Source organism: Neophocaena asiaeorientalis, unplaced genomic scaffold (genome assembly GCF_003031525.2).
Source record: "Neophocaena asiaeorientalis asiaeorientalis breed wild unplaced genomic scaffold, Neophocaena_asiaeorientalis_V1.1 scaffold114, whole genome shotgun sequence".
Taxonomy (NCBI): Eukaryota; Metazoa; Chordata; class Mammalia; order Artiodactyla; family Phocoenidae; genus Neophocaena; species Neophocaena asiaeorientalis.
In genome coordinates this window covers 5,398,260-5,423,286 of record NW_020173116.1, presented here as the reverse complement: position 1 = coordinate 5,423,286, position 25,027 = coordinate 5,398,260, and the positions used below count along the sequence as shown (strand labels likewise).

Here is a 25,027-nt window from a genome sequence, read left to right as displayed (position 1 = left end):
CCACAGCTTTTCAAAACAGGCTGCTCTGGGACTCACACCACCCAGAAACTGCACCCATTCAGAGCGTGAGCGTCGCAAACTCTTAAGTGTAAACTCCTAACACCAGCTCACTCACAGGGACAAGACCACCGGCTCTTCCAGCAACTCTGTACTTGACATATTCTGCCCCACTCCCGCCAAGGCCATCCCAGGACTGACTCAAAAACTCTGTTTATCTTTCCCTCACTCCCTCCTGTTGAGCTGCCCCCAGTCCCCAGAAATGCAATCTCTGTCTTGATGCAGCAAATTATAAACCTGCTTTGTGGACCCTAAGGGGGTGCCAGGTGGTCTTTGACTGATGGGCACCAACCTCCAACGTGAGCAACCAGGGATCCACCTGCTCCCCAGATCCACACACACTGGTAGGCGGTGACCAGCTGGGAGGCGTGTGCTAGGTAGCTGGCGGCTGGTACTAGTTAAGAGGCCCAAGTGTGGAAATGAGAAGGAACCGTGCCAAGCGTGGAGGGCCCCTCACCCGTGCACACGCACATGCGAATGTCACAAAGAGGGAGGTGTGTGCACGCCGGGCTGACACACAGGAGAACCTTGCTGTCAGCCACCCTCCTTCCTTTCTGCCTGTCTGGGGATTTACTTGAGCAGAAGGACCCATCATCCCCATCTGCGCTGTTTCATGGTTTGGCCTCTACCACTTCAAGTCTTAAACATTTTAAGAAATCACTTTCATTCTTTTCACCTAAAGGGCCACCCTTCTTCCTATGGTTGGGGGAAATATTTTAATGATTAACGACTAGTGAGTGAGGGCCTTTTATGTGCCTGATCCTTGCAGGGAATACAGCCTTCAACAAGACAGAGACCCCCACACACCCCCTGTAACAGTTCCAGAATATCAGGGAGGGCAATTTAAGGGGTGTGAGGGCTGCTGAGCCCAACGGAGGGTGGAGAGCAAGGGATGCCCTTGCCTTAAGTTCGCTCGCTAAAGCTGCCCCCGACACAGAAAATGTGGGTGAGGCCTCAGAGGAAAGAGGGAAGGCCAGTGAGGGCCTGAGGCCATGGACACAACTGCTGGCCTGAACTCCCATTCCCCACTCCTGCAACTTGACCTGGATGGTTCTGAACAGACCCTCGCTAATTCGTGGGTGGGCCCAGGAGGCCGGTTCCATGGTCCTTCATGCAGCTGCAGCACCTCAGCCACGGTATCTTGCTGAAATTTGACAGAACAAAGGCCGAGGGCAGCAGCAGTGTCTCCCCATCTGCTCCTCCTTCCCCTCTTGCCTTCTGAACCCCCAGCTGGAGGGGCCTGCACATCCCATTCGAAAGTCAAGGTCATTTTCCCCCTTCTTTTTTCTGGTGCAGATCTAGCTGGAAGGCGCATCCCCAAGAGCACAGCCCTGCAGAGCTGCTGGCGGTCTTGCGGGAGGCTGGGCGGCTTCTGTTTCCTGAGGGGCGGCTCACATCACCTCCCCAGCTTGGGAAGAACATAGAACCCTTCACAGCTGCACAAGGACAGCCATTCAGCCCCCGAGACAATCAGGAATTCACTGGGACCAGGTTTTCCTTCTTCATGGACTGAAATGACTGTTTTATGTGCCTCTGGCTGAAATAAGGAGCATTTCTGTTGATTCCGGGTTCACCTAACTGAGCTCAGCTCCACGAGGAAGTTGAAGTTGGCTTGCAGTTCTCAGGCACACAGAAGGCTGAAAGAGCTGGTGTGTCAGCAGATATGGGCTGAATCACAAATCTGTTCAGGAAGTCCAAGATTAAAGTCCAGTTTATATTATTATGTAACAAATTTACCTGCCAAGCAACACATCCAGGCAAATAAATTGGAAATATTTTTGCACAGGATACAGCTGGGATACAAAACTCGTATTTATTTAAGACTTATGTGAACGGTAAATAAGGCCACTTCTGTGGAACCCCTGAAAAAGGCAGTTTAAACATTTGGAGCAGGAACGAAGGCCCTAATTACTCAGGAATGAGGAGCATCCTGCCAGGAAGATGAGTTCTTGGACCACCAGGCAGGAAAGGGGGATTCTGAAATAAAAGGACTAGGAAAATGACACACATTCAGTCTTCATATCAAAGATAAATATTTCTAAAGTACAGGCATGAAAAAAAAAAAGTCAAACACTTAAAAGTGAACTGTTGGGGCTTCCCTGGTGGCACAGTGGTTGAGAATCTGCCTGCTAATGCAGGAGACACAGGTTCGAGCCCTGGTCTGGGAGGATCCCACATGCCGTGGAGCGACTAGGCCCGTGAGCCACAACTACTGAGCCTGCGCGTCCGGAGCCTGTGCTCCGCAACAAGAGAGGCCGCGATAGTGAGTGGCCCCCGCTTGCCACAACTAGAGAAAGCCCTCGCACAGAAACGAAGACCCAACACAGCAAAAATAAATTAATTAATTAATAAACTCCTACCCCCAACATCTTCTTTAAAAAAGAAAAGTGAACTGTTGTTACCACTTCTGGAATGACAGACTAAGAATCTCTGAAACCTACTACTCCATAAAAGGCATGAGAGAACACTGGCAAAAACAGTGAAAATCAACTTTTTCAGAATTCTGGAAATTAAAGCCTTACAACAATTCAAAGAGAATTTACTCATGAAAAACAGCTGCATCTGGGTAAAACGCCTCGTGACAATGACTTGCCCTAATCTCATTCTCCTCTCCCCAGCTCCACAGCAGCCTTGAAAATCAAGAGCCCCACAATGACAACTGAAAACCAGGACCCATAGTCCCCCAGACCAGGCAGAAGAGATGGGGAGCTCCTCAAAAGCCAAATCCACTCCTCCCTAAATTGTCTTTGATCTGTATGACGGTTCACACTACATTCTCAGGGCCTGTCTTCAGCTGACCAGACTCAAAAGCAATAAGCACATCCAGTACCCAGATCTTGGATTGTAACTACTACAGGTTTTCCTCGACTTACGATGGGGTTCCGTCTCAATAAACCCACCGTAAGTTGAAAATATCATAAGCTGAAAATGCATTTACTACACCTAACCTACTGAACATCATAGCTTAGCCCAGTTTACCTGAAATGTCTCAGAACATTTACATTAGCCTATAGTTAGTTGGGCAAAATCATCTAACGTAAAGCCTAATCTATAATCAAGTGTTGACTATCTCATGGAATGTATTGAATACTGTACTGAAAGTGAAGAACAGGAGGTTGTCTGGGTACAGAATGGTCGTTAAGTTCTCAGTTGTTTACTCTCATGTTGCAGGGCTGCCCATCATGAGAGCGCATTCTACCACATACCACTAGCCCAGGGAAAAAGATCGTAACTCAAAAACCCAAGCATGCTTTCTACTGAATGCACATCACTTTCACACCATCGTGTGTGAAAATCACTAAGTGGAACCATTTTAAGTTGGGGACTGTCTTCTCAATTAAAAGGAATCTGGGCTCCTTAGAGAAATGGCCCATTCAAGGGCCAAGGTAGGAACATACAAAACAAGCCTGGAGCACCTCTTCCAAGTTCTTAAAGCTGTCGGCAGAATTCAGTAATTTGTGGTTTTAAGACTGAGGCTCCCGTTTCTTCCCTGTCGTTCTGGATACAGTTCGGGATACACGGCCCTCTCGAAACAGGGCAGCTTACTTCAAGGCTAGTAGGGGAATCTGACGCTTCTAATCTTTGACTTCAGGAAGAGCCCAGTCTCTTCCAAGGATTCATCTGATTAGTTAGGCTCCACCTGGGATCATCTCCCTTTTGATTAACTCAGAATCAACCGATTTGAGATCTTAGTTACACCAAAGGTAAAAACCACTTCATCTCTGGCATATAACGTACGTTAACCATGGGAGTGAAGTCCATCCTGCTCACAGTAATGCTCACACCCAGCACGTTATACAGGCTGTGTTCACTGGGGACGAGGAATCTTGGGAGCCGTCTTAGAATTCTACTTCCCACAAAGCAGGTGGGAAAAAGGGAGGATACAGGGAATCGCTTGTTTTCATTAAAAACCTTTTTATGTTTTCATAATTCATTAATCCAAAATAAGTCCCATAACAAATTTTACTTCACAGTAAATTTTTCCCTATATACATATGTAATTTCATTTCAAAATTACATTCAACCAAATCTAAATGTCAGTAACTTAATAAGAGCCACCATTTTTAATGTACCAATAAGAAAAAATAACCTGCCAATGAAAATATGATATTCTATCAACTGTAAAGTACATCCCAATCTCAGAGATGTCGACCACAAGAATAAATACACTCGTTTCTTACTGTGTGCTGCCTACAGGAGCCCAGACGGTGAATACAGCCTCCGGTGAAGAGGGCGGTGAGTGGGGACCCATGGCCTTCGGATGGACAAAAGCAGCTTATCCTTGGCTCACATGTACTAGCCTGCCTTTGGCTGCAAGTAATATAAAGCCCAAATCAAAATGGCTTAAACAGTAAGGAGAATATATGATTTCATGTGCCATAACATGAAATCTGAAGGTTGGCTATCTCCTCTCTAAGAGCGGAGAATTCCATGGTTCAGTTGTTCTCACGGACCCAGCTTCTTCCCATCTCTTTTCTCTGTCATCTTCAGCTGCTTAGCTGGCTCCCCTTGAGGTCCCTAAGACAGCTGCATCAGTTCTGGGAGTCTATTTAGACATGGCAACGTCTAACCTCTTCCTGTCTATCTCAAGAGATGTTAGCTTTTCCAGAAGCACACCAGAGGACATGAATTCGTATTTAAAGCTTAAACCGGGACTTCCCTGGTGGCGCAGTGGTTAAGAATCCGCCTGCCAATGCAGGGAACACGGGTTCGAGCCCTGGTCCGGGAAGATCCCACATGCCACGGAGCAACTAAGCCCGTGCACTACAACTACTGAGCCTGCGCTCTGGAGCCCGCACACGACAATGAGAAGCCCACGCACTGCAACGAAGAGTAGTACCCACTCACCACAATTAGAGAAAAAGCCCGGGCACAGCAACGAAGACCCAATACAGCCAAAAAACAAACAAACAAAAAAACAACAAATAAAGCTTAAACCAATTACTGGCAAGAATGGCACTTCCATTAGTTGTTGAGACCAGTGGTTTTCAATAGCTGTATGTAGAATCATCTGGAAACGAGTGAAAAATCTCATGTCCACATCCCAGGCTTCCCCCCAAACTCCCCAAAATCACAATTTCTGGGAGTGGGCCCCAGGCATCAGTATTTTTTTAACCCCTCAATAGTTATGTTTATTAAAACTAGTCAGTGAACTGAGGTACCTGTGCTGGAAGTCAGGAATCCTATTAAGACAGGGAGCAGGTCATTCAATACCTCTGCGCCTGAATTCCTGACATTCTACAACTAGATCAAGTTAACACACTGGAAGACTACATACGTGACTTACATTTTCTTACCAAATGACAAAAATTGAGTTTTGCTGTCACGTGGCTTTCAGTAACTGACTGTAAAAAAGTTATATGAAACCTGTCACAAAGAATCTTAGAAATAAGAATTCTCTCCATTCTACTCAGTGATTTCCATAATGGAGACCTACGTAAGAACCATTTTTATGAAGTATTATTACAAGAGTTAGGCTTTGCACCCTCCCTCTTTTCTGAAAATGAGAGGTAAATAGATAACCACTTCATCCTTTTTGTTTGGGCTCCAAAAGAGATCAGAGATAGGGCTTCCCTGGTGGTCCAGTGGTTAAGACGCCATGCCTCCACTGCAGGGAGCATGGGTTCAATCCCTGGTCGGGGAACTAAGATCCTGCATGCCACGCAGGGCAGCCAAAAGAATTTTTAAAAAGATCAGAGATAAATTTAATACAGCCATGATAACCATGCTGACCAAATGACCTGTAAATCCATGTACAGCTTTCCCCATTACAACTTCCTTGCTTGTATTTCCTCTGGTTCAGATTTTTCTTTACCTATGGTATTATTACATTCATACTTGCTTGGAGCTGCATCAAGGGTCAGTGAGATTTACTTCATAAGAGGAAACCGAAGGGAGCAGAGAGGAGCAGAGGCCAATGGGCACTAAAGCCTCGTATGGCCGAGATGGCCAGACTTCAGAGCACTTACAACCAGGCAGACAAACAGACCCTGATTCCAGGGACAACACAGTGGAGGCATGACGGAAGCAGTACATTGGGAAATCTGCTCTGAGGAAAAGCTCTCCTCAGAGAATTGTAGAGAAGAAAGTGGAAATTGGAGGCTGGAGTCCAGTTAGAAAGGGCTGTAATAACCCACAGACTAGAGACCCACAGCCTAATGGCTGCTTTAGGTGCACAGGGCACATCTGAGGGAAAACGTCTCTCCCTCAACTTGATTGAACACAAGTTAAGGGATTTCACTGACACAGCGATGTTTGCCTCTTCAAAATAATGATAGTTGTAGCTATTTAAACTTCTCTGATTCTCACTCCCTCAAATCTCTGCTTGGTCTTTTAAGTTTACGGGTGAGATGGGTACTGCCTCTTGGAATATAAGAATTACTTTTTTCTCATACATAAACTTTATGTCAGCCAATGTTAGCTTATGTACAGATTGGCAAATGTACCTTCTACAACTGTACCCTATGACAAGATCCTGAATTCCTTTACACTGTATGTGATCTTTAAAGAAGATATGAAGTATCAATTCTACAGGTAATATAACCACTCCCTTGCACAATTTCATTAAATTATTGAAGCTTCTTGTAATGAACCCTCTTAAAGCATCAACTCAGCCCCTCTCCCCTGTGACTTCCTCTGGACGATTCTAGTGCATTATCTTTCCCTCCTTCCTAGCACAGCCATGGAGTGAACGTGGAAGACTGCAATGGGCGCTGAGAGGTGACGCACTCGCGACTCGCATACTCCTGGTGCTAAGGGCCCAGCATCCATCGTTGTTTCTTACTTTCCCAGGTCTTGTCTGATATACCTTTGCCTGAGTATAAGCAATTCCCTTTCTTGCTTTTGTGGGATTAGGTTACAACCAAAATAATTCTGACTCATATTTTCAAAAAAGACTTTGGTAAGAACCGTCACCAACTTTGGCGGGCTCTAATGTATACAGCAAGTTAGTGATGCTATTATTTTTCCCAGCAATAAAACAATATTATGATAATAGTTTCAATTTCATTTTTCTAATAATAATCAGTACCACTATATAAAAGTACATACTTAGAATCTTATTATTCATGCTTGGAAATTTTTGTATTGCAATATTATATTAAAAATATCACCACACTCCTAAAATTTATGTTCTGCAAGTGTATAATCTGACTACAGTTTATGAACCAATGAAAAAGATAACCATTCTTATATTTTAACAACAAAAAATTTAAGAACTCCAGGTTTAGGAATGGTATAGCAAGAGACACTGCTCCGTTTTATTTATAACAGTAGGAAATCGGAAACAACTTTTTTGTTCACCAGTAGGAAACTGGTTTTAAAAAAATCACAGAACCATAATTTAAGCCATAAAACAGAACTGCGAGCAAACAATAAAAATATGTTGTGAATGTATTTAATGACATGAAAAGATCTAGCTGTATATTCATTGTCTATTATCCCAATGTCTTCCCGGTGGAACATAGTAGTTTTCTCTCTTCCATCCTCACTCAGCCTAACCTTCTTCCTATTTTATTGAGAAAACGCAATCAATCAGAAGAGACTTCTGCAATCTACTGCCACAACGTTTACCCACCAGCCAGCATCTCTGTCACATATGCTCCTCCCCTGTTTCAATGGCTGGAACCATCCTGGTGAAGACCAACCCTTCACTTAGACACTACATCCATCCCTCAGCGCCACCCACTGAAGAGGTGCACATCACTGTAATGACACAAGAGGGCGCTTTAAGTGAGGGATCTTGTAAACCACTCCAAATCAAGTCTTGAATAGTCTTCAACAGGCAGACACAAGCACTCTTCATCCATACAAAGCTACAGAAGAAAAGAGAAAACAAAAACACATGAGCTGGTAAAGATTTTACCAACTTAGCTACCGACTCCACCAACAACAACATGCACGGGAGAAAACTAACACAAAAATCCAAGCCGGATTAAATATCCCAGTTTAGGTATATGGAAAAAAAAAAAAAAAAAAAAAACTTGAATTGCAATTCAAAAACTAAGTCCAAAACTGAACCAAAAAAATGGAAGTAGCCATTAAAAAAGAACGAAATTGAGTTATTTGTAGTGAGGTGGATGGACCTAGGGTCTGTGGAAGTCAGAAAGAGAAAAACAAATCCACCAAAAACAACATGCAAAGAAGAAAACTAACACAAAAATCCAAGCTGAATTAAATATCCCAGTTTAGGTATATGGAAAAAAAAAAACAACTTGAATTGCAATTCAAAAACTAAGTCCAAAACTGAACCAAAAAAATGGAAGTAGCCATAAAAAAAGAACAAAGTTGAATTATTTGTAGTGAGGTGGATGGACCTAGGGTCTGTGGAAGCCAGAAAGAGAAAAACAAATACCATATGCTAACCCATATATATGGAATCTAAAAAAAAAAAAAGGTTCTGAAGAACCTAGCGTCAGGACAGGAATAAAGACGCAGACATACATAGAGAATGGACTTGAGGACACGGGGAGGGGGAAGGGTAAGCTGGGACGAAGTGAGAGACTGGCATGGACATATATACACTACCAAATATAAAATAGCTAGCTAGTGGGAAGCAGCCACATAGCACAGGAAGATCAGCTCAGTGCTTTGTGACCGCCTGGAGGGGTGGGATAGGGAGGGTGGGAGGGAGGGAGATGCAAGAGGGAGGAGATATGGGGATATATGTACATGTATAGCTGATTCACTTTGTTATAAAACAGAAACTAACACACCATTGTAAAGCAATTATACTCCAACAAAGATTTTTTTAAAAAGTAATGAAAAAAGAGTTGACTGACCCCAGAAATGACAGAAGAAACAGTAATCACATCAAAAATGAAGACTATAATACAGACCAGATTTGAATGGAAACTTAATAAGGGTAAATGGACAAAAGTGGAAGAAGAAAAAGAATAAAAAATTAGATGAAGAAAGTAAAACGAAGAGCAAAAAAAAAGAAAAATCATCACAGAGATAACATAATATACATAGTAACTATAAATCAAACATTCTGTCATTTCAATAAATGTGAACGGATTAATTCACTTAGCAAAAGAAAAACATGGATTTCTGGCTTGGCTCACAGAGCAAAACCCAACTATATGCACTATTAAAGAAACAAACCTAAACTGACTCAGAAAAGCTAAAAATAAAATGATGGGCCAATGAATATTAAAAGCAAACGCAAACAAATCTCTGGCTGCAATGTAGAATCTGAAACCACAACAAGAAATTTTCTGTACTGTTACATTAAAATCTATTAATCTACACTGTAGGTTGGATGTATATTTTACACAGGCATACTTTATAATATCATGCATTATTTATTTGGAAAATATTACCTTACTAATTTATGCAGATCTTTCGAATGCTTCATTCTACAGCATTTTAAGAATCACATTCTTTAATATCATCACCAACCAATCTTACCAAAAAGTCTTTAAGTACAGGGAAGCTTTCAAGCTCACAGAGGCAGATCAGATGTTCCAAAACTGTAATTTTTGCTCAAAAGCCAGAACTTTATCATCAATAACATACACTTTCAGTTGTTTTTCTTGAAGTGACAGGGTCACTCCATTCATCTGTGAAAATCTACTTGCCAAACATCCACATCTGAAAAGACCAAACAGTTTGCCCCTGAGTTTTTTTTTTTTTCCTTTTTCTTTTCTTGGTTGTGTTGGGTCTTCGTTGCTGCACACCGGCTTTCTCTAGTTCTGTTGAGAGGGGGGCCACTCTTCGCTGTGGTGCGCGGGCATCTCATTCCAGTGGCTTCTCTTGTTGCAGAGAACAGGCTCCAGGTGTGTGGGCTCAGTAGTTGTGGCTCGTGGGCTCTAGAGAGCAGGCTCAGTAGTTGTGGCACACGGGCTTAGTTGCTCCATGGCATGTGGGATCTTCCCAGACCAGGGATCAAACCTGTGTCCCCTGCCCTGGTAGGCAGATTCCTAACCACTGTACCACCAGGGAAGTCCCTGCCTCTGAGTTATTCTTTCAAGTAAAAGAGTATTCATGAAAAGGTGTTCAACATCACTAATTAGGGAAAGGCAAATCAAAACTACAACGAGATAACCACCTTTTATACCCATTAGGTAGCCTACTGTCAAAACAACTGAAAATAACAAGTGCTGATGAGAATGGGAGAAATTGGAACCCTGTGTACTGTTGATGGAAATGTAAAAATGGTACAGCCTCTTGGAAAACAGTATGGCGGTTCCTCAAAAAATTCAAAATAGAATTATCACATGATCCAGCAATTCTGCTTCTGGGTATATACTCAGAATTGAAAGCAAGGTTTCAAAAAGATATCTGCACATCCATGGTCACAGTAGCGTTATTCACAATAGTGAAAACACGGAAGCAACCCAAGTAACCACTGACAGATGAGTGGTTAAGCAAAATGTGGTAGATATATACAATGGAAATTTTTTTTTTTTTTAATTTTTTGGCTGTGCCGTGCAGCATGTGGGATCTCGGTTCCCCGACCAGGAATCGAATCCGCACCCCCTGCATTGGGAGTGCAGAGTCTTAACCACTGGACCGCCAGGGAAGTTCCAATACAATGGAATATTATTCAGCCTTAAAAAGAACTGAAATTCCGAAATATGCTACAATATGGATGAACCTTGAAGATACAGGTTAAGTGAAGTAAGTCAGTCACGAAAAGATAAATACTGTACGATTCCACTTACAAGAGGTACCTTGAGTAGTCAAAAATCATAAAGACAGAAAGTAGAATGGTGATTGCCAAGGGCCTGGGGAAGGGTGAAATGGGGAGTTCTTCTTTAAGGAGTATGAAGTTACAGTTTTACAAGATGCACGGCGGCGATGGTTGCGCAACGATATGCCTGTACTCAAATACCAGTGAATCATACACTTAAAAATGGTTACGATGGTAAATATGTTATGTGTATTTTACCACAATTTAAAGAAAAAAAGCATCCATCCATTCCTATCTTCTCAAGTATTTATTTTCAAATAAGGAACAAGCATTGAATTTTGGAGGATGCCTTTTCAGCACCTACAGAAATAATCATGAAATGAAGGACTTCCATTTTGCTGTTTTTCCATGATAATCCTTGTAAAACTACATGACTTTTAAAACTATCTAAATATACTACCTTGATGAAAAATATTTAATGAAACAAACTTCTAGGATAGAAATCAAATAGTACATTGAGAGAAATTTATAGGTTTAGATGTATGTATTAGAAAAGGAAACAATCAATTTTGAGGCAAAATAAGCTCAAAGAATGTAAAATGAATGTTATAATAAAGAAGAGAAATTAATGAAATGGAAGATTAATATAAAACAGAATTAACATAAGCAAAGTTGGTTCTTTATAAAGGATAATAGAACTGTTAAACCTCCAGAAAAGTTGATCAAAAAGAATAAAAGGGGCTTCCCTGGTGGTGCAGTAGTTAAAAATCTGCCTGCCAATGCAGGGGACACAGGTTTGAGCCCTGGTTCGGGAAGATCCCACATGCTGCGGAGCAACTAAGCCTGTGCGCCACAACTGCTGAACCTGCGCTCTAGAGCCTGCGAGCCACAGCTATTGAGCCTGCGTGCCACAACTACTTAAGCCCTCGTGCCTAGAACTCATGCTCCACAACAAGAGAAGCCACTGCAATAAGAAGCCCGCGCACTGCAACGAAGAGTGGCCCCCCCGCTCGCCACAACTAGAGAAAGCCCACGCACAGCAACAAAGAAACAAAGGCAGCCAAAAGTAAATAAATAAAATAAATAAATTTATAAAAAAAAGAATAAAAGGCACAAATAATCAATATAAGGAATAAAAAGGCAGCTATAATTTCAGATGCTACAGATATTAAGAAGAGAATATCACGATTATGCCAAAACATTCAAAAAGTTTTAAATTAGAAAACTTTGTTTATCTCAGGAATGCAAGGGTAGCTTTACATTTCTAAACCCATAGATATAATTCGTCACATTAGCAGAATAGAAAAACTCGTGCTCATCTCAAAAGAATTCCAAAAAATCCAACATCTACATCTATTCACGATTATAAAACAAAGAAACAAAAACCTCTGAAACTTTTATCAAACTACCATTTGAAGGGAATTTCCTTAATCTGATAAAGAGTATCTACCAGAAAATCACAGCAAAGATTGCAGTCAATTGAGGAAGTATTAACAGCGGTTCCTTTAACATCTAGGACAAAAGTGTACTATCACTACTTTTATTTAAAATTGTAGGGGAATTCCCTGGTGGATCCAGCGGTTAAGACTCCACACTTGCACTGCAGGGGGCACTGGTTCAATCCCTGGTCAGGGAACCAAGATCCTACATGCAGTGCGGTGCAGCCAAGAAAAAACTGTACTGCCACAAAGGCCTGAGCATAAGTGTGCACTGAAGCTTTACTGATAACAGTCAAACGTCCATCAACAGATGCGTGGATAAACAAACTGAAGTATATCCATCCAAAAGAATACAATTCAGCAATAAAAAGAAAGGCGCTCTGCTGCACAAAAGACACAAACACAAAAGAGTGTATTACAGGACTCCACTTATATGAAATTCTACAACTGGCAAAATGAATCTTTCCTTACTGAAAGAGTACCAGTGGTTGCCGGGGACCTGATGGAGGGGAAGAATGGATTGTAAAGTGTCACATGGGGACATTTTGGGGTGCTAACTGTGGTAGTGGTTACATGGGTATGTATATGTGTTAAAATTCACTGAACTACACACCTAAAATGGGTGCAATTTATTGCATGTAATGTATACTTTAACACAGTTGTTTTTTTTAAGATGTATGTATATATTTATTCATTATTTATGGTTGCATTGGGTCTTCACTGCTAAGCACGGGCTTTCTCTAGTTGCGGTGAGCGGGGGCTACTCTTCGTTGTGGTGCACGGGCTTCTCATTGCAGTGGCTTCTCTTGTTGTAGAGCATAGGCTATAGGCATGCAGGCTTCAGCAGTTGTGGCACATGGGCTCAGGAGTTGTGGCTCACGGGCTCTAGAGCACAGGCTCAGTAGTTGTGGCTCACGAGCTTAGTTGCTCCGCGGCACGTGGGATCTTCCTGGACCAGGGCTCGAACCCATGTCCCCTGCATCGGCAGGCAGACTCTCAACCACTGCATCACCAGGGAAGCCCCAAAATCATTTTTTAAATACAATCTTTGTTATATGTTAAATATTTATTTATTTATTTATTTGGGCTGCATTGGATCTTAGTTGCAGTACGTTAGTTGCAGTACATCTTAGTTGCAGTACACTGAGGCATGCGGACTTCTTAGTTGCAGCATGCATGCAGGATCTAGTTCCCCAACCAGGGATCGAACCCGGGCCCCCTCCATTGGGAGCATGGAGTCTTACCCACTGGACCACCAGGGATGTCCCCCAGAAATCAAAATCTTTGACATAGAAATCTTTTTTTGATATAAAAATCTTTTTGATACAGAAATCAAAAGGATTATAAAATAATACTATGAACAAATTTATACCAATAAACTAGACAACTTTGAGATGAAATGGAAAAATTAATAAGAAGTACAAATTACCAAAACTTACTCAAGAAAAAAAATAATCTGAATAAACCTATAAAAAGGAAAGACACTGAATCTGTTTGTAAAATCTTCTGTTAAAGAAAAGCTCAGGCTCAGCTGTCTTCACTGGTGAATTCTACCAAACAATTAAAGAAAAAATAATACTAATCCTTCAAAAACTCTTCCAGAGAATAAAGGAAGAAAGGACACTACTCAGTTCAACCTAGGAGACCAGTATTACCAATACCAAAGCTAGAAAAAGAGATCACAAAGAAAAAAAAGCTACACATGAACACACATTATGAACAAAGATAGAAATCCTTAATAAAATATTAGCAAAGCAAATCCCAAAATATATAAAGTAGATTATACACCATGCCCAGGTAGATTTATCTCAAGAGCACAAGACTGGTTACATGTTCAAATATGCCATATTAATGTAGGATGTCGTATAATAGGATAAAGGGGAAAAATGGTATGAGCATCTCAACAGTGGAAAAAGCATTTGACAAAATCCAACACCCATCCATGATAAAAGCTCTCAATAAACTAGGAATAGAAGAGAGCTTCCTCAAATTAACAGAGTATGCTTCAAAAACCTACAGCAAAAATTACACACAATGATGAAGGACTGAACGCTTTTGCCTAGTATCAGGAAAAAGACAATGATGCCCACTCTCTCACTTCTATTCATCGCTGTAAAGGAGTTTCTAGCCAGTGAAATCAGGCAAGAAAAAGAAATAAAAAGCACACAGATTAGAAAGGAGGAAGTAAAACTGTCTTTACTCTCAGATAACATGATCCTACATGTAGAAATTCCTAAGGGACACCACACACACACACACACACACACACACACACACACAAACCTACTAGAGCTAATAAGTGAGTTCAGCAAAGTCTCAGGAAACAAGATCAATAAACAAAACTTAATTCTCTCTCTAAATACAGCAAATGAATGACCGAAGAATGAAGTTTAAAAACCAATTCCATTCAACAACAGCATCAACCAGAATAAAATCTGTAGGAATAAATTTAATAGAAAAAGTGTAAACAGTACACTTGTACAATGAAAGCTACAAAACACTGAGAGAATTAAAAATCTAAATGAATGAAGATGTTCACAGATCAGAAGACTCAGTATTATTAACACGGCAATCCTCCACAGATTGAATGCAAACTGTCAAAATCCCAGCATAGGTTCTGGTTTTTTGTTTTAACATCTTTATTGGAGTATAATTGCTTTACAATGGTGTGTTAGTTTCTGCTTTACAACAAAGTGAATCAGTTATACATATACATATGCTCCCATATCTCTTCCCTCTTGCGTCTCCCTCACTGCCCCCCTCCCTATCCCACCTCTCTAGGTGGTCACAGACCACCTATTCAATTTGTTAATATGGTGTATCACGTTGATTGATTTGCATATATTGAAGAATCCTTGCATTCCTGGAATAAACCCCACTTGATCATGGTGTATGATCCTTTTAATGTCCAGCATACGTTTTTTGCAGAAATTTACAAGCTGATCCTAAAATTTACATGGAAAAGCAAAATACAGGATAGCCAAAACAATCTTGGAAAAGAAGAACAAAACTAGACAGCCTGCAATTCCTTATTTCAAAACTTAGTACAGTCACTCCTCCATATCTGCAACTTCCGCATCCACAGATTCAATCAACTGTGGATCAAAAATATTTGGGAAAAAGAATTCCAGAAAGTTCCAAAAAGCATAACTTGAACTTGCCATGCGTCAGCAATTATCTGCACAGCATTTACACTGTATTAGGTATTTTAAGTCATCCAGAGATGGTTTAAAGCATACAAGAGAATGTCCTTAGGTTATGTGCAAATATGCCATTTTATATAAGGGACTTGAGCATCCATGGATTTTAGTATTTGTGGGATCCTACATCCAATTCCCCTTGGATACCAAAGAACAACTATATAAAGTTATAGTGATCAAGACAGTGACAGTATATAAGGATAAACGTTATAGATCAAGAGAACACAACTGAGAGCCCAGAAATAAATCCTTACATTTAGTTCAACTGATTTTTGACAAAGGTGCCAAGGCAACTCAGTGGGGAAAGGGTAGTTTTTTTAAATGCTTGCTGGAACAATTGGGTATCTATATGCAAAACAAAAATTTGGATCCTAACTCACACCATTCCCAAAAATTAACTCAAAATGAATCACAGACATAAATATAAGAGCTAAAACTATTAAAACGAATTTAGAACATAAAAGTGAATCTTGTGACCTTGGATTAGACAAAGAATTTTTAGATGAAACACCAAAAGCATGATCCATGATGGAAAAAAACTGATAGTGTACTACAACAAAATGAAAACGTTCATGCTTCAATAGACACTCTTTTTAAAAGGCAAGCACAAATTGGGACAAAAAGACAAAGCCACAGATTGAGACAAAATATTTACAAATTATATACCTGATAAAGGATTTGTATCCAACATATATAAAGAACTCTTACAACTCAATAATAAGCTTACAACCCCATTTAAAAAATGGGCAAAGATCTGAATCCACCAACAGCACATGAAAAGATGCTCAACACCATTAGCCATTAGAGAAAATGCAAATTACAACTACAATGAGATTCCAGCTCACCCCTAACAGAAAAGCTATAATCAAAACAGCTGACAATAACAAGCATTGGTGAGGATGTGAAGAAACTAAAATCTTTCCACAATGCTGTCTGGAACGTAAAATAATGCAGCCACTTTGTAAAACAATGTGGCAGTTCTTAAAAAGTTAAACATGTATTTACTGTCGGACCCAGAAATTCCACTAAAGTAGTAACCTACTCAAGATAAATAAAAATGTATGTCTGCAAAGCTAATAATAAGCTCATCCTGATTTTTCCGCCTACCAATACTTCCTTGATGCAACCTAAGGTTTTCTGTGATCTCAAGTAGTCAACTCTTGATCCCATGACCTAGAAATAAGTCATCCCTGCTTGAGGAAAAAGTACTTCAAATTAACACAGGTCCAAACCTACCCTGAACTGACAGCCACCCACCAACCAGCACCAAAAAGTTTCACAAAACCCACTTGTTCCTAATTGTACCACCAAAAGGGAAAAAAGTCCTTAGATGAGAAGTTCCTCAAGAGAATATTCATTTATGCATTTGGTAGCTTCGTAACATTGCTTTTGCGTGCTATCTCCAAGGCATATTTTGACAATATATTTAGAATTCTCATTTTCCAAAAAAAAAAAAAAAAAGTACGTCCACAACACAAAGATTCATACACAAATGCTCACAGAATTATTCATAATAACTAAAAATTGGAAATAACACAAATATCAATTGTTGAAAGGATTAAAAAAAAGTGGTATACCCATACAATGGAATAATGGAGCAATTATTTTTTTAAAAAATCACTGATATACGCTAAAGCACTGATGAATCTCAAAACCATTACACTATATGAAAAGAGCCAGAAGCAAAAGACCACATGCTGGGGCTTCCCTGGTGGCGCAGTGGTTGAGAATCCACCTGCCAAGGCAGGGGACACGGGTTCGAGCCCTGGTCTGGGAAGATCCCACTTGCCGCAGAGCAACTAAGCCCGTGTGCCACAACTACTGAAGCCCACACACCTAGAGACCATGCTCCGCAACAAGAGAAGCCACTGCAACGAGAAGCTCGCGCACCGCAACTATAGAGAGCCTACGCGCAGCAAAGAAGACCCAACTCAGCCAAAAATAAAAAAACAAAACAAGAACAAAAAAAGACCACATGTTGAAATTTATATGAAATACCCAGAAAAGGCAAATCTAGAAAATTCATTCGTGGGATTGGAAAGTGACTGCAAATGGGTAAAAGGAATCTTTTGGGGGTGTCAAAAACCTTCTAAAACTAGATTTTGTGATGCTATGCAACTCTGTAAATTTACCAAGTAATATTGAATTATACACTTACAACAAGTGATATATAAATCATACCTCAACAAACCTGTTTTTAAAAAAACTAACAAAGTAAAAGGGTCCAAAATAGTCAAGGTGCTCCTGAAGAACAACATTAGAAAAATTATCAAACTATATCAAAATCCAACAAAGCTCCAGTAATTAAGGCAGTAGAGTACTAGAGCAAAAGACAAAAGGAACAGAACAGAGACCCCAGAAATAGACCTCTGTTTGAAGGAAACTCGATATATACCAGAGGGGGCATTACAAATCAGTGGGGAAAGGGCAGTCTTTTCATTTGAATGGTTCTGGGAGATTGGTTATCCGTATGGGGTAAAAAAAGAAAATCAAGTCCCTATAGCACACTGTTTAAAAAAAAAAATCAATTAGTCTTACTGCTTCCCTTTTCCCTATACCCACAGCTACCCTCTTTTTCATGTAATTTAAAAAAATTTTTATTGAGGTATAATTGACATATAACATTATACTGGCTTTAGGTGTACAACATAATAACTCAGTATTTGTATAGATTGAGAAATGATTGCTACAGTAAGTCTAGTTACCACCTAACACCATACATACTTAACTTTTAGGATTTACTCTCTCAGCAACTTTCAAGTACGCTCTACAACATTACTGACTATAGTCACCATGCCGTACACTACAGCCCCGTGACCTATTTATTTTATTGCTGGAAGTTTGTACCTCTTGACCCCTTTCTTCACCTGTTTCACCCACTGCCCAATCCCCATCCCTTCTGGTAACCACCACTCTGTTCTCTGAATCTATGATTTTGGTTTGGTTTTATTTGTCCATTTGTTTTGTTTTTTGAGACATAAGTGAAATCGTAACGGTATATTTCTTTCTCTGACTTATTCTGCTTAGCATAATTCCCTCAAGGTCCCTTCAGAAAAATTTTCATGTAATTTGGCAACTCCTCCCACATGGAAAGTACAGAAAGTAGAGTATACTTTCCTACTCCCTAACTTTGGGCTTGCCTATGTGACTTACTTTGGTCAATGGGTTGTAAGTAAACATGATGTGATACAAACAGGGCCTTGCCCGCTTGTCCTTCGGCCAATGCCATGAGAAAAACATGCCCCAGCTAGCCCCTTGGTCCCAGGAGGAGAGTGAGACAAATGTGGGGCAGAACCATCCCAGCGGTTCTGCTTTATGAAGCACAACCAACCCAGCCAGAGCCAGCCCGTATCAGCCTGTTCCCAGCCTATCTGCAGACGCATGGAAAAAGAAACGTTTACTTTTATATGCTACTGAGAGTCTTGTGGCTGGTTTTAAACACCATTATTGTGACAACTGTCAACTGATAGAATTTCCAAAGGATTAAAATATAAATGTAAAAAGCAAAACTATAAAAACCTAATAAAAATGAAAGTACTTTACAGCCTCATGATAGGGAAGGATTTCTTAAGTAAGACGCAAAACACAAAACCTACCATAAAGGAAAAGATCGTCAAAACAAGTAATTCTGCTCACTGAAACGCCTTTAAAAAAGTGAAAAGACAGGGCTTCCCTGGTGGCGCAGTGGTTGGGAGTCCGCCTGCCGATGCAGGGGACGTGGGTTCGTGACCCGGTCCGGGAGGATCCCACGTGCCGCGGAGCGGCTGGGCCCGTGAGCCATGGCCGCTGGGCCTGCGCGTCCGGAGCCTGTGCTCCGCGACGGGAGAGGCCACAACAGTGAGAGGCCCGCGTACCGCCAAAAAAAAAAAAAAAAAAAAAAAAAAAAAGTGAAAAGACAGCCCACAAAATGGGAGGAGACTTGTCACACATACGTCACAAACAATTTGTATATAAAAATCAATTTATAAAGGACAATCAGCCCAACAGAAGCATAGGCAAAAGACATTAATGGCATTTCCCTGGAGATGAAGCTCAAAAGCCAGTAAGCTTAAGAAAAAATGCTGAACTTTATGAAAATACAGCTATGCGACACCATTTTTACACCCACTAAATTGGTCAAAAAATTTAAAGTCGTGACAATATAAAAAAGCATTAGTGAGTGGGGAGCAACAGAAATTCTTTTACACAGTTGATGGCAATAAAAACTGTTATAAGTACTTCAGAAAAGATTGGTATTATCTTAAGTTTTAAGATGATACAACAATTCTATTCCTTGGTACACTCAGGACAACTCACACACATTTTCATCAGAAGACATGTGAGACAGTTATTTATAATAACAGTTTATATTTTAAAAATTGAAAATAACCTCAATGTCCGTCAACAGTAGAATGACTAAATAATTTGTAACATATTCATAGAATAAATGCTATACAAGAGTAAAAATGAATGACAGCTGCATGCATATACATGAATGAATCTTACAAGCATAATGCTGAGTGAAAACAGCAAGTCACCAATAAGTATAGAATGTGATACTGTTTCATATCCAAACCCAAGCAAAACTAAATATAATATTTGGTGAATCATACACATTTGGTAAATTTACAAAGAAACAAGACAGAAGAATAAAAACACAAAAAGACAGTGACAAATCCAGAAAGGGAAGCAGGTCCATGGAGATCCACATATATATCTATTTATATGTATCAAATATAAGTTTTTAGTGGGGTAGGAGAGAGAAAAAGACTTCTATTTGAGAAAATGTAAAAAGGCCTATGTCCCCATGCCAATTTCTAGAGACATTTCAGAGGGGGAAAAAAGTGTTAAATCATAAATTTTACCTTTTTTATGTATTTTATTTTCATGACGACTTCTTTTCAGGATCCAAAGCCTAGTATGGGGGAAAAAAAAAATCATGCAATCATTTTTATGCATTAAATTCAGGTACATCATCATACTCTTGTAATTTTCTAAAGATTCCAATAATATTCATCCTAGTAATCATCTAATAATATTTACTATAAGGGGAACTGGAAAATGACTTTTACATTTATCATTTTTTCCACATACATTCATGCTAATAAACAACCAAATATTTGGTATAATTTCTAATCCCAGGGTAACCCTTCATATTTCACAACTAAAAATATCCAGAAACAAGGACCTTTGACTTTCTAATATTTGCAATACAGTCAAGGGAACTTCTGCCGCAAGATGGAATGGTTTGGTTTTAAAAGAATCTTTTATTTTCACTTATATTTCAGTTTAATTTTGAAGAGACTAGCTCCAATTAACACATGGGAAATGAAAGAACATAAACGACTATTACTTTTCAATTATCTTTTCTTACACCTGAAAGAATATTTGAAGAAAACTTTGAAATAACTACATAAGTATGTTTTGATGTAACCCTAAAATATTTATCAACCGATGATCCTTAACTCTCCTTCTAAGAGTATAACAGGAGTAACTATTTCTCCTATTTGCTTTGTTTTCCTCTGGTTAACTTAGCTACTAAGGTTGCTAACTACACTGAAGGTTTTAAGAACATTCCAATTTACACCAGCAGTAAGTATACATTTTCTTTAAGCTACAAGGAAAAATATACAAATGAATTTTCTAAACTGAAGTAAATCCTTAGATTATCAGTCCTAATATAACCCACATGCTACCCTATGAGGCACTCTCCTTAAGAAACTGTGAGTGTCTTTTCAAATTCCACCCTTAGTTCAAAAGTATTCTTTAAAAAAGAAAAACAGGGCCTTCCCTGGGGGCGCAGTGGTTACGAATCTGCCTGCCAATGCAGGGGACACGGGTTCAAGCCCTGGTCCGGGAGGATCCCACATGCCGCGGAGCAACTAGGCCCATGCGCCACAACTACTGAGCCTGCGCTCTAGAGCCCGCGAGCCACAACTACTGAGCCCACGTGCCACAACTACTGAAGCCTGTGCGCCTAAAGCCCGTGCTCCACAATAGGAGAGGCCACCGCAATGAGAGGCCTGCGCACCGCCACGAAGAGCGGCCCCCGCTCACCACAACTAGAGAAAGCCCGTGCGCAGCAATGAAGACCCAGCACAGCCAAAAATAAAATAAATTTTTTTTTTTAAAAAAAGAGAGAAAAAAAAATTAAAATTGTACTTACTTTAGCCAACAGTTCTTGTGTTTCAGCAGTCAGTGGAGCATGTGAAAACTTGCAATGTTCTCCCTGATAACATTTTGCTCCTGTATGGTAAAACTTGCAAGGATATTCATGTTAACCCAAATGTTAAGGAAAAGAACAACTGTAATCCAACTAAAATAATTTGTTATTAATTTAGTAACTTTATTTTTCCTACATAAAGTTATTTTCTACTAGTAGAAACAAATTCCCTATTTAAAATATGAGACAGTAAATTATTAACTGGATTATAAGAAAAATCTAATTTTAGGGTGATTATAAAGTTTACTGGCTGTCACAGGACACTTTTTTCCTTCATATCCATTCTTAAAATAAACTACAGGTATATTTCACCGACATAAGAGAGGGGTGTGTATTTTAAATACTTTGAGAAATGGGATTATTTTTAAAGCATCCTTTTGCGGTGGGGGGATTAAAGTCAATGACAGTGATATGTCTTACAAATCTGGATCCTTCATATATTAGGCTTGTATAAAATAGGAACAATTTATACAGCTTCGATATTGTTTTCTAGGAAAAATTTCTCCAGTTAGAATTTGCGATTCCTTGTATTGAATGACTGAAGGAAAACAACTTTTGTGTTGATCAAAGGTCCAGTTACCCTAAAATGTTTATGTTTGTATTTTTACAACATGTCTAGACCATTTACACTGAAGAGTTAGGGTTATTCTTCAAATTAAGGGACAATGAACCTCTATACAATACTGAATGTGCAGAGAAAGAGTACTCCCAGACTGTGCAATCCCTGCCTCTTTTATGAAGTAGATTACATGCATATAGATTCAATTAGTAGATGTCACAGCAGAAATTCAGAGACGTTTTTCTGGATAGGTCTGAATAGGTCTCGTGAAGCCGTTACACTACCCAGGTTGAGAGGATGTGCATTTGAGAGAATTTCTAAAGACTCTTGCTTGGGGGAAAAAGAAAAAAAATCTGTGTACAATGTAATCACTTCAACACTGAGTTGAGCTTGGATAATGTGATTTTGCCGTGGCTAAAACACCAGGTTTCACTCAGAATTTTACATTCATGTAAATGTTTATGGAAAGTAAAGTTACTGTACCTTGTGATAAAGGATATTATGCAAATACAGGCAGTTTTCACCTCTGGTACAATATCCTTGTACATAAAACTTACACATTTCCTTTTTCTTCTCTATCTCTGCAGCATGATCAAATTTACACTGGTCTCCCTGGGCCAAAAGAAGGGACAAGGAAAAACCATTATTCCTCATAGTTAAGTCATTACAATTCCTACTTAATGATTCTAGAAGAAAACAAAGTCTTAGAAGCAGTACAGTCTAATTCTTAACGAACTATCATAACCACATCACATATATATATCTGCTTAAAAATCTGTCAAGTCCTTAATATTTTTAACACAAAGCATTTTAAAAAAATTATCTACTCTCCTAAACATAAAAGAATATTTCAGTAAAATTTCCTAATTGAAACTTTCCCAGAAGGAAACGGTTCTAAAATTGTACAGGTATGCTTTTGGAGTGTCTAATGGAAAGAGGAGCTGGTTTTAGTACATTTTTGCTATATCTTACATTTTAGTATATTTTTGCTTACACATTTTTTATACCTTAATACATTTCCTTTCAAGAAAATATTTACAAATTTGTTTTCCCTGGCGTTGCACCGTATGTTGGTTGATGAATCCCTGACTCATTCTCACAGGCTGCTGCTTCTCTTTAGGTTTACCATCCTTTGAAAACAAAAACAAAAAACTAAATGTGAGAAATAAAAAATTAAATATTTTATTCCATTGTACAAAAAAATGTGTTCTTTAAATTAATTATCTATTTATTTTTGGCTGCATTGGGTCTTCGTTGCTGTGTGCAGGCTTTCTCTAGTTGCGTCGAGCGGGGGCTACTCTCTATTGCGGTGCGCGGGATTCTCACTGCAGTGGCTTCTCTTGTTGTGCAGCACAGGCCCTAGACACACGGGCTTCAGTAGTTGTGGCTCGCAGGCTCTAGAGTGCAGGCTCAGTAGTTGTGGTGCATGGGCTTAGTTGCTCCACGGCATATGGGATCTTCCCAGACCAGGGATCAAACCTGTGTCCCCTGCATTGGCAGGCAGATTCTTATCCACTGCGCCACCAGGGAAGGCCGTACAAAATTATTTTAAACCACCTTTAAAAACATTAAAAGGTAACTCTTCTGAATTGGCCTGCAGGTAAGATGTGGACTTTTGTACATCAGTTGAAAAAAATTAATGTTTTGTCAGTTTCAACAGCATTCCATCACTGAACATTATGAATATTTTATTGTACCTTGCCCTCATTTTAAAAAATTAATTTAAAAATTTTAAAAGGAAAGCACCACTACTTCTGATTAAAAAGTGAAGTCTAAGAACAAGGCTCTTTAGAACAATGGGGACAAACCTCAAAATCGTAAGGTAAAGCAAAAGTAGTGTGATCTTTCATTTCAGTGAGATGCTCACTACGTGTGAGCTGAGTGCACTGACGAGCTCAAATTAACAAACATAATTAGAAATATACCCTCAAAAATGGCAATAAAGGTATGAAAACAAAAGGGGAATTTCATTTGACGTCTTTAGAAACATAAATCACTTTTAGTGTGTTAACTTGTGGTACAACTTACAGCTTCTACGTACCATATACCCACATACAGTCTTAGGAATTCAGTAAGTACAAAGAAGGGAGCTGGCTGTATATTTATGTGATCTGCTTTGCAATAATGTCAGACTTCCACTTAGCACCATCAAAATTATGTGTCTAATAAATGTCAGTTTTAATTCTGGGTTTTATTTTGATTATGTTATTGAATTCTGACATATATATTTACATTTGTTCCTCATGTAGCAGGGCTGTCAGCTCTGGCTGAATAATCATTTGAGTCAATCTAAACCAAACGAAAGGGGGGACTTTGCTTGTGGTCCAGTGGTTAAGACTCCACACACCCAGTGCAGGGGGCCCAGGTTGTCAGGGAACTAGATCCCACATGCCGCAACTAAAGATCCCGCATGAATCAACTGAGACCTGGCGCAGCCAAATAAATATGTAAATAAATATATATTTTTAAAAAAAACAAAGGAAAGGGAAACTGCCTGGGTCTAGCCCCGCCCTGGCCCCTGTAACTACAGGCAGTTACCTAAACCCTAGGGCTTCGGATTCCTCCTTTGTAAAACAGATTTTATATAAATACATTTCAATCTATAATAGTTGGTATTTCTAATAGTTTACCACCCTCAACTCTTGCCTCCTGAACCAAGCCTAACAAAAAAAAAGGTGGCCATCCAGCTTAGAAGCCCTCAGAAAAGCAGAGTCCAGAGGAGTCACTTATTGTTCTACCGTGATTACATCTGCAGACCAAGGAAGAGGAACTTCTACAAAGCAAAATCAAAATTCCAGGAGGGTAGGGAGTGTCTGATAAGGTCAAAGCTCAAAAATATTCACTTTTAATTTCCAGAGGAAGTCAAAAACCAACAGACCAGGGACTTTAAGAGTAGAAACTCTGTAAGACTCTGTGGGCTTTGGAATGTCCTCA

At 39.7% G+C, this 25,027-nt stretch overlaps 2 protein-coding genes across 5 annotated transcripts in view; one reads left to right on the top strand and one right to left on the bottom strand.

Annotated features, from left to right (window-relative positions):
* TMEM87B (transmembrane protein 87B) overlaps positions 1-6,779 on the top strand; it is a 130,093-nt gene extending 123,314 nt beyond the window's left edge. Inside the window, exon 25 of the mRNA XM_024744055.1 lies at positions 6,733-6,779. Within this exon, the coding sequence (XP_024599823.1) occupies positions 6,733-6,748 (16 nt within the window). The 3' untranslated portion in view covers positions 6,749-6,779. The remainder of the gene's footprint in view (positions 1-6,732) is intronic.
* A 515-nt stretch (positions 6,780-7,294) lies between these two features.
* Positions 7,295-25,027, bottom strand: part of ZC3H8 (zinc finger CCCH-type containing 8) — a 32,321-nt gene continuing 14,588 nt past the window's right edge. For 2 of the 4 annotated variants that reach the window (XM_024743647.1, XM_024743650.1), the window contains 5 exons: positions 23,101-23,223; positions 22,594-22,705; positions 21,478-21,587; positions 20,177-20,226; positions 7,303-7,871 (listed from right to left, as the gene is read on the bottom strand). In XM_024743647.1, coding sequence (XP_024599415.1) covers positions 20,197-20,226; positions 21,478-21,587; positions 22,594-22,705; positions 23,101-23,223 — 375 coding nt within the window. In that variant the 3' untranslated portion in view covers positions 7,303-7,871; positions 20,177-20,196. Of the gene's footprint in view, positions 7,906-20,176; positions 20,227-21,477; positions 21,588-22,593; positions 22,706-23,100; positions 23,224-25,027 lie in introns of all 4 variants that reach the window. The other 2 variants (XM_024743649.1, XM_024743648.1) reach the window with 2 other exon arrangements.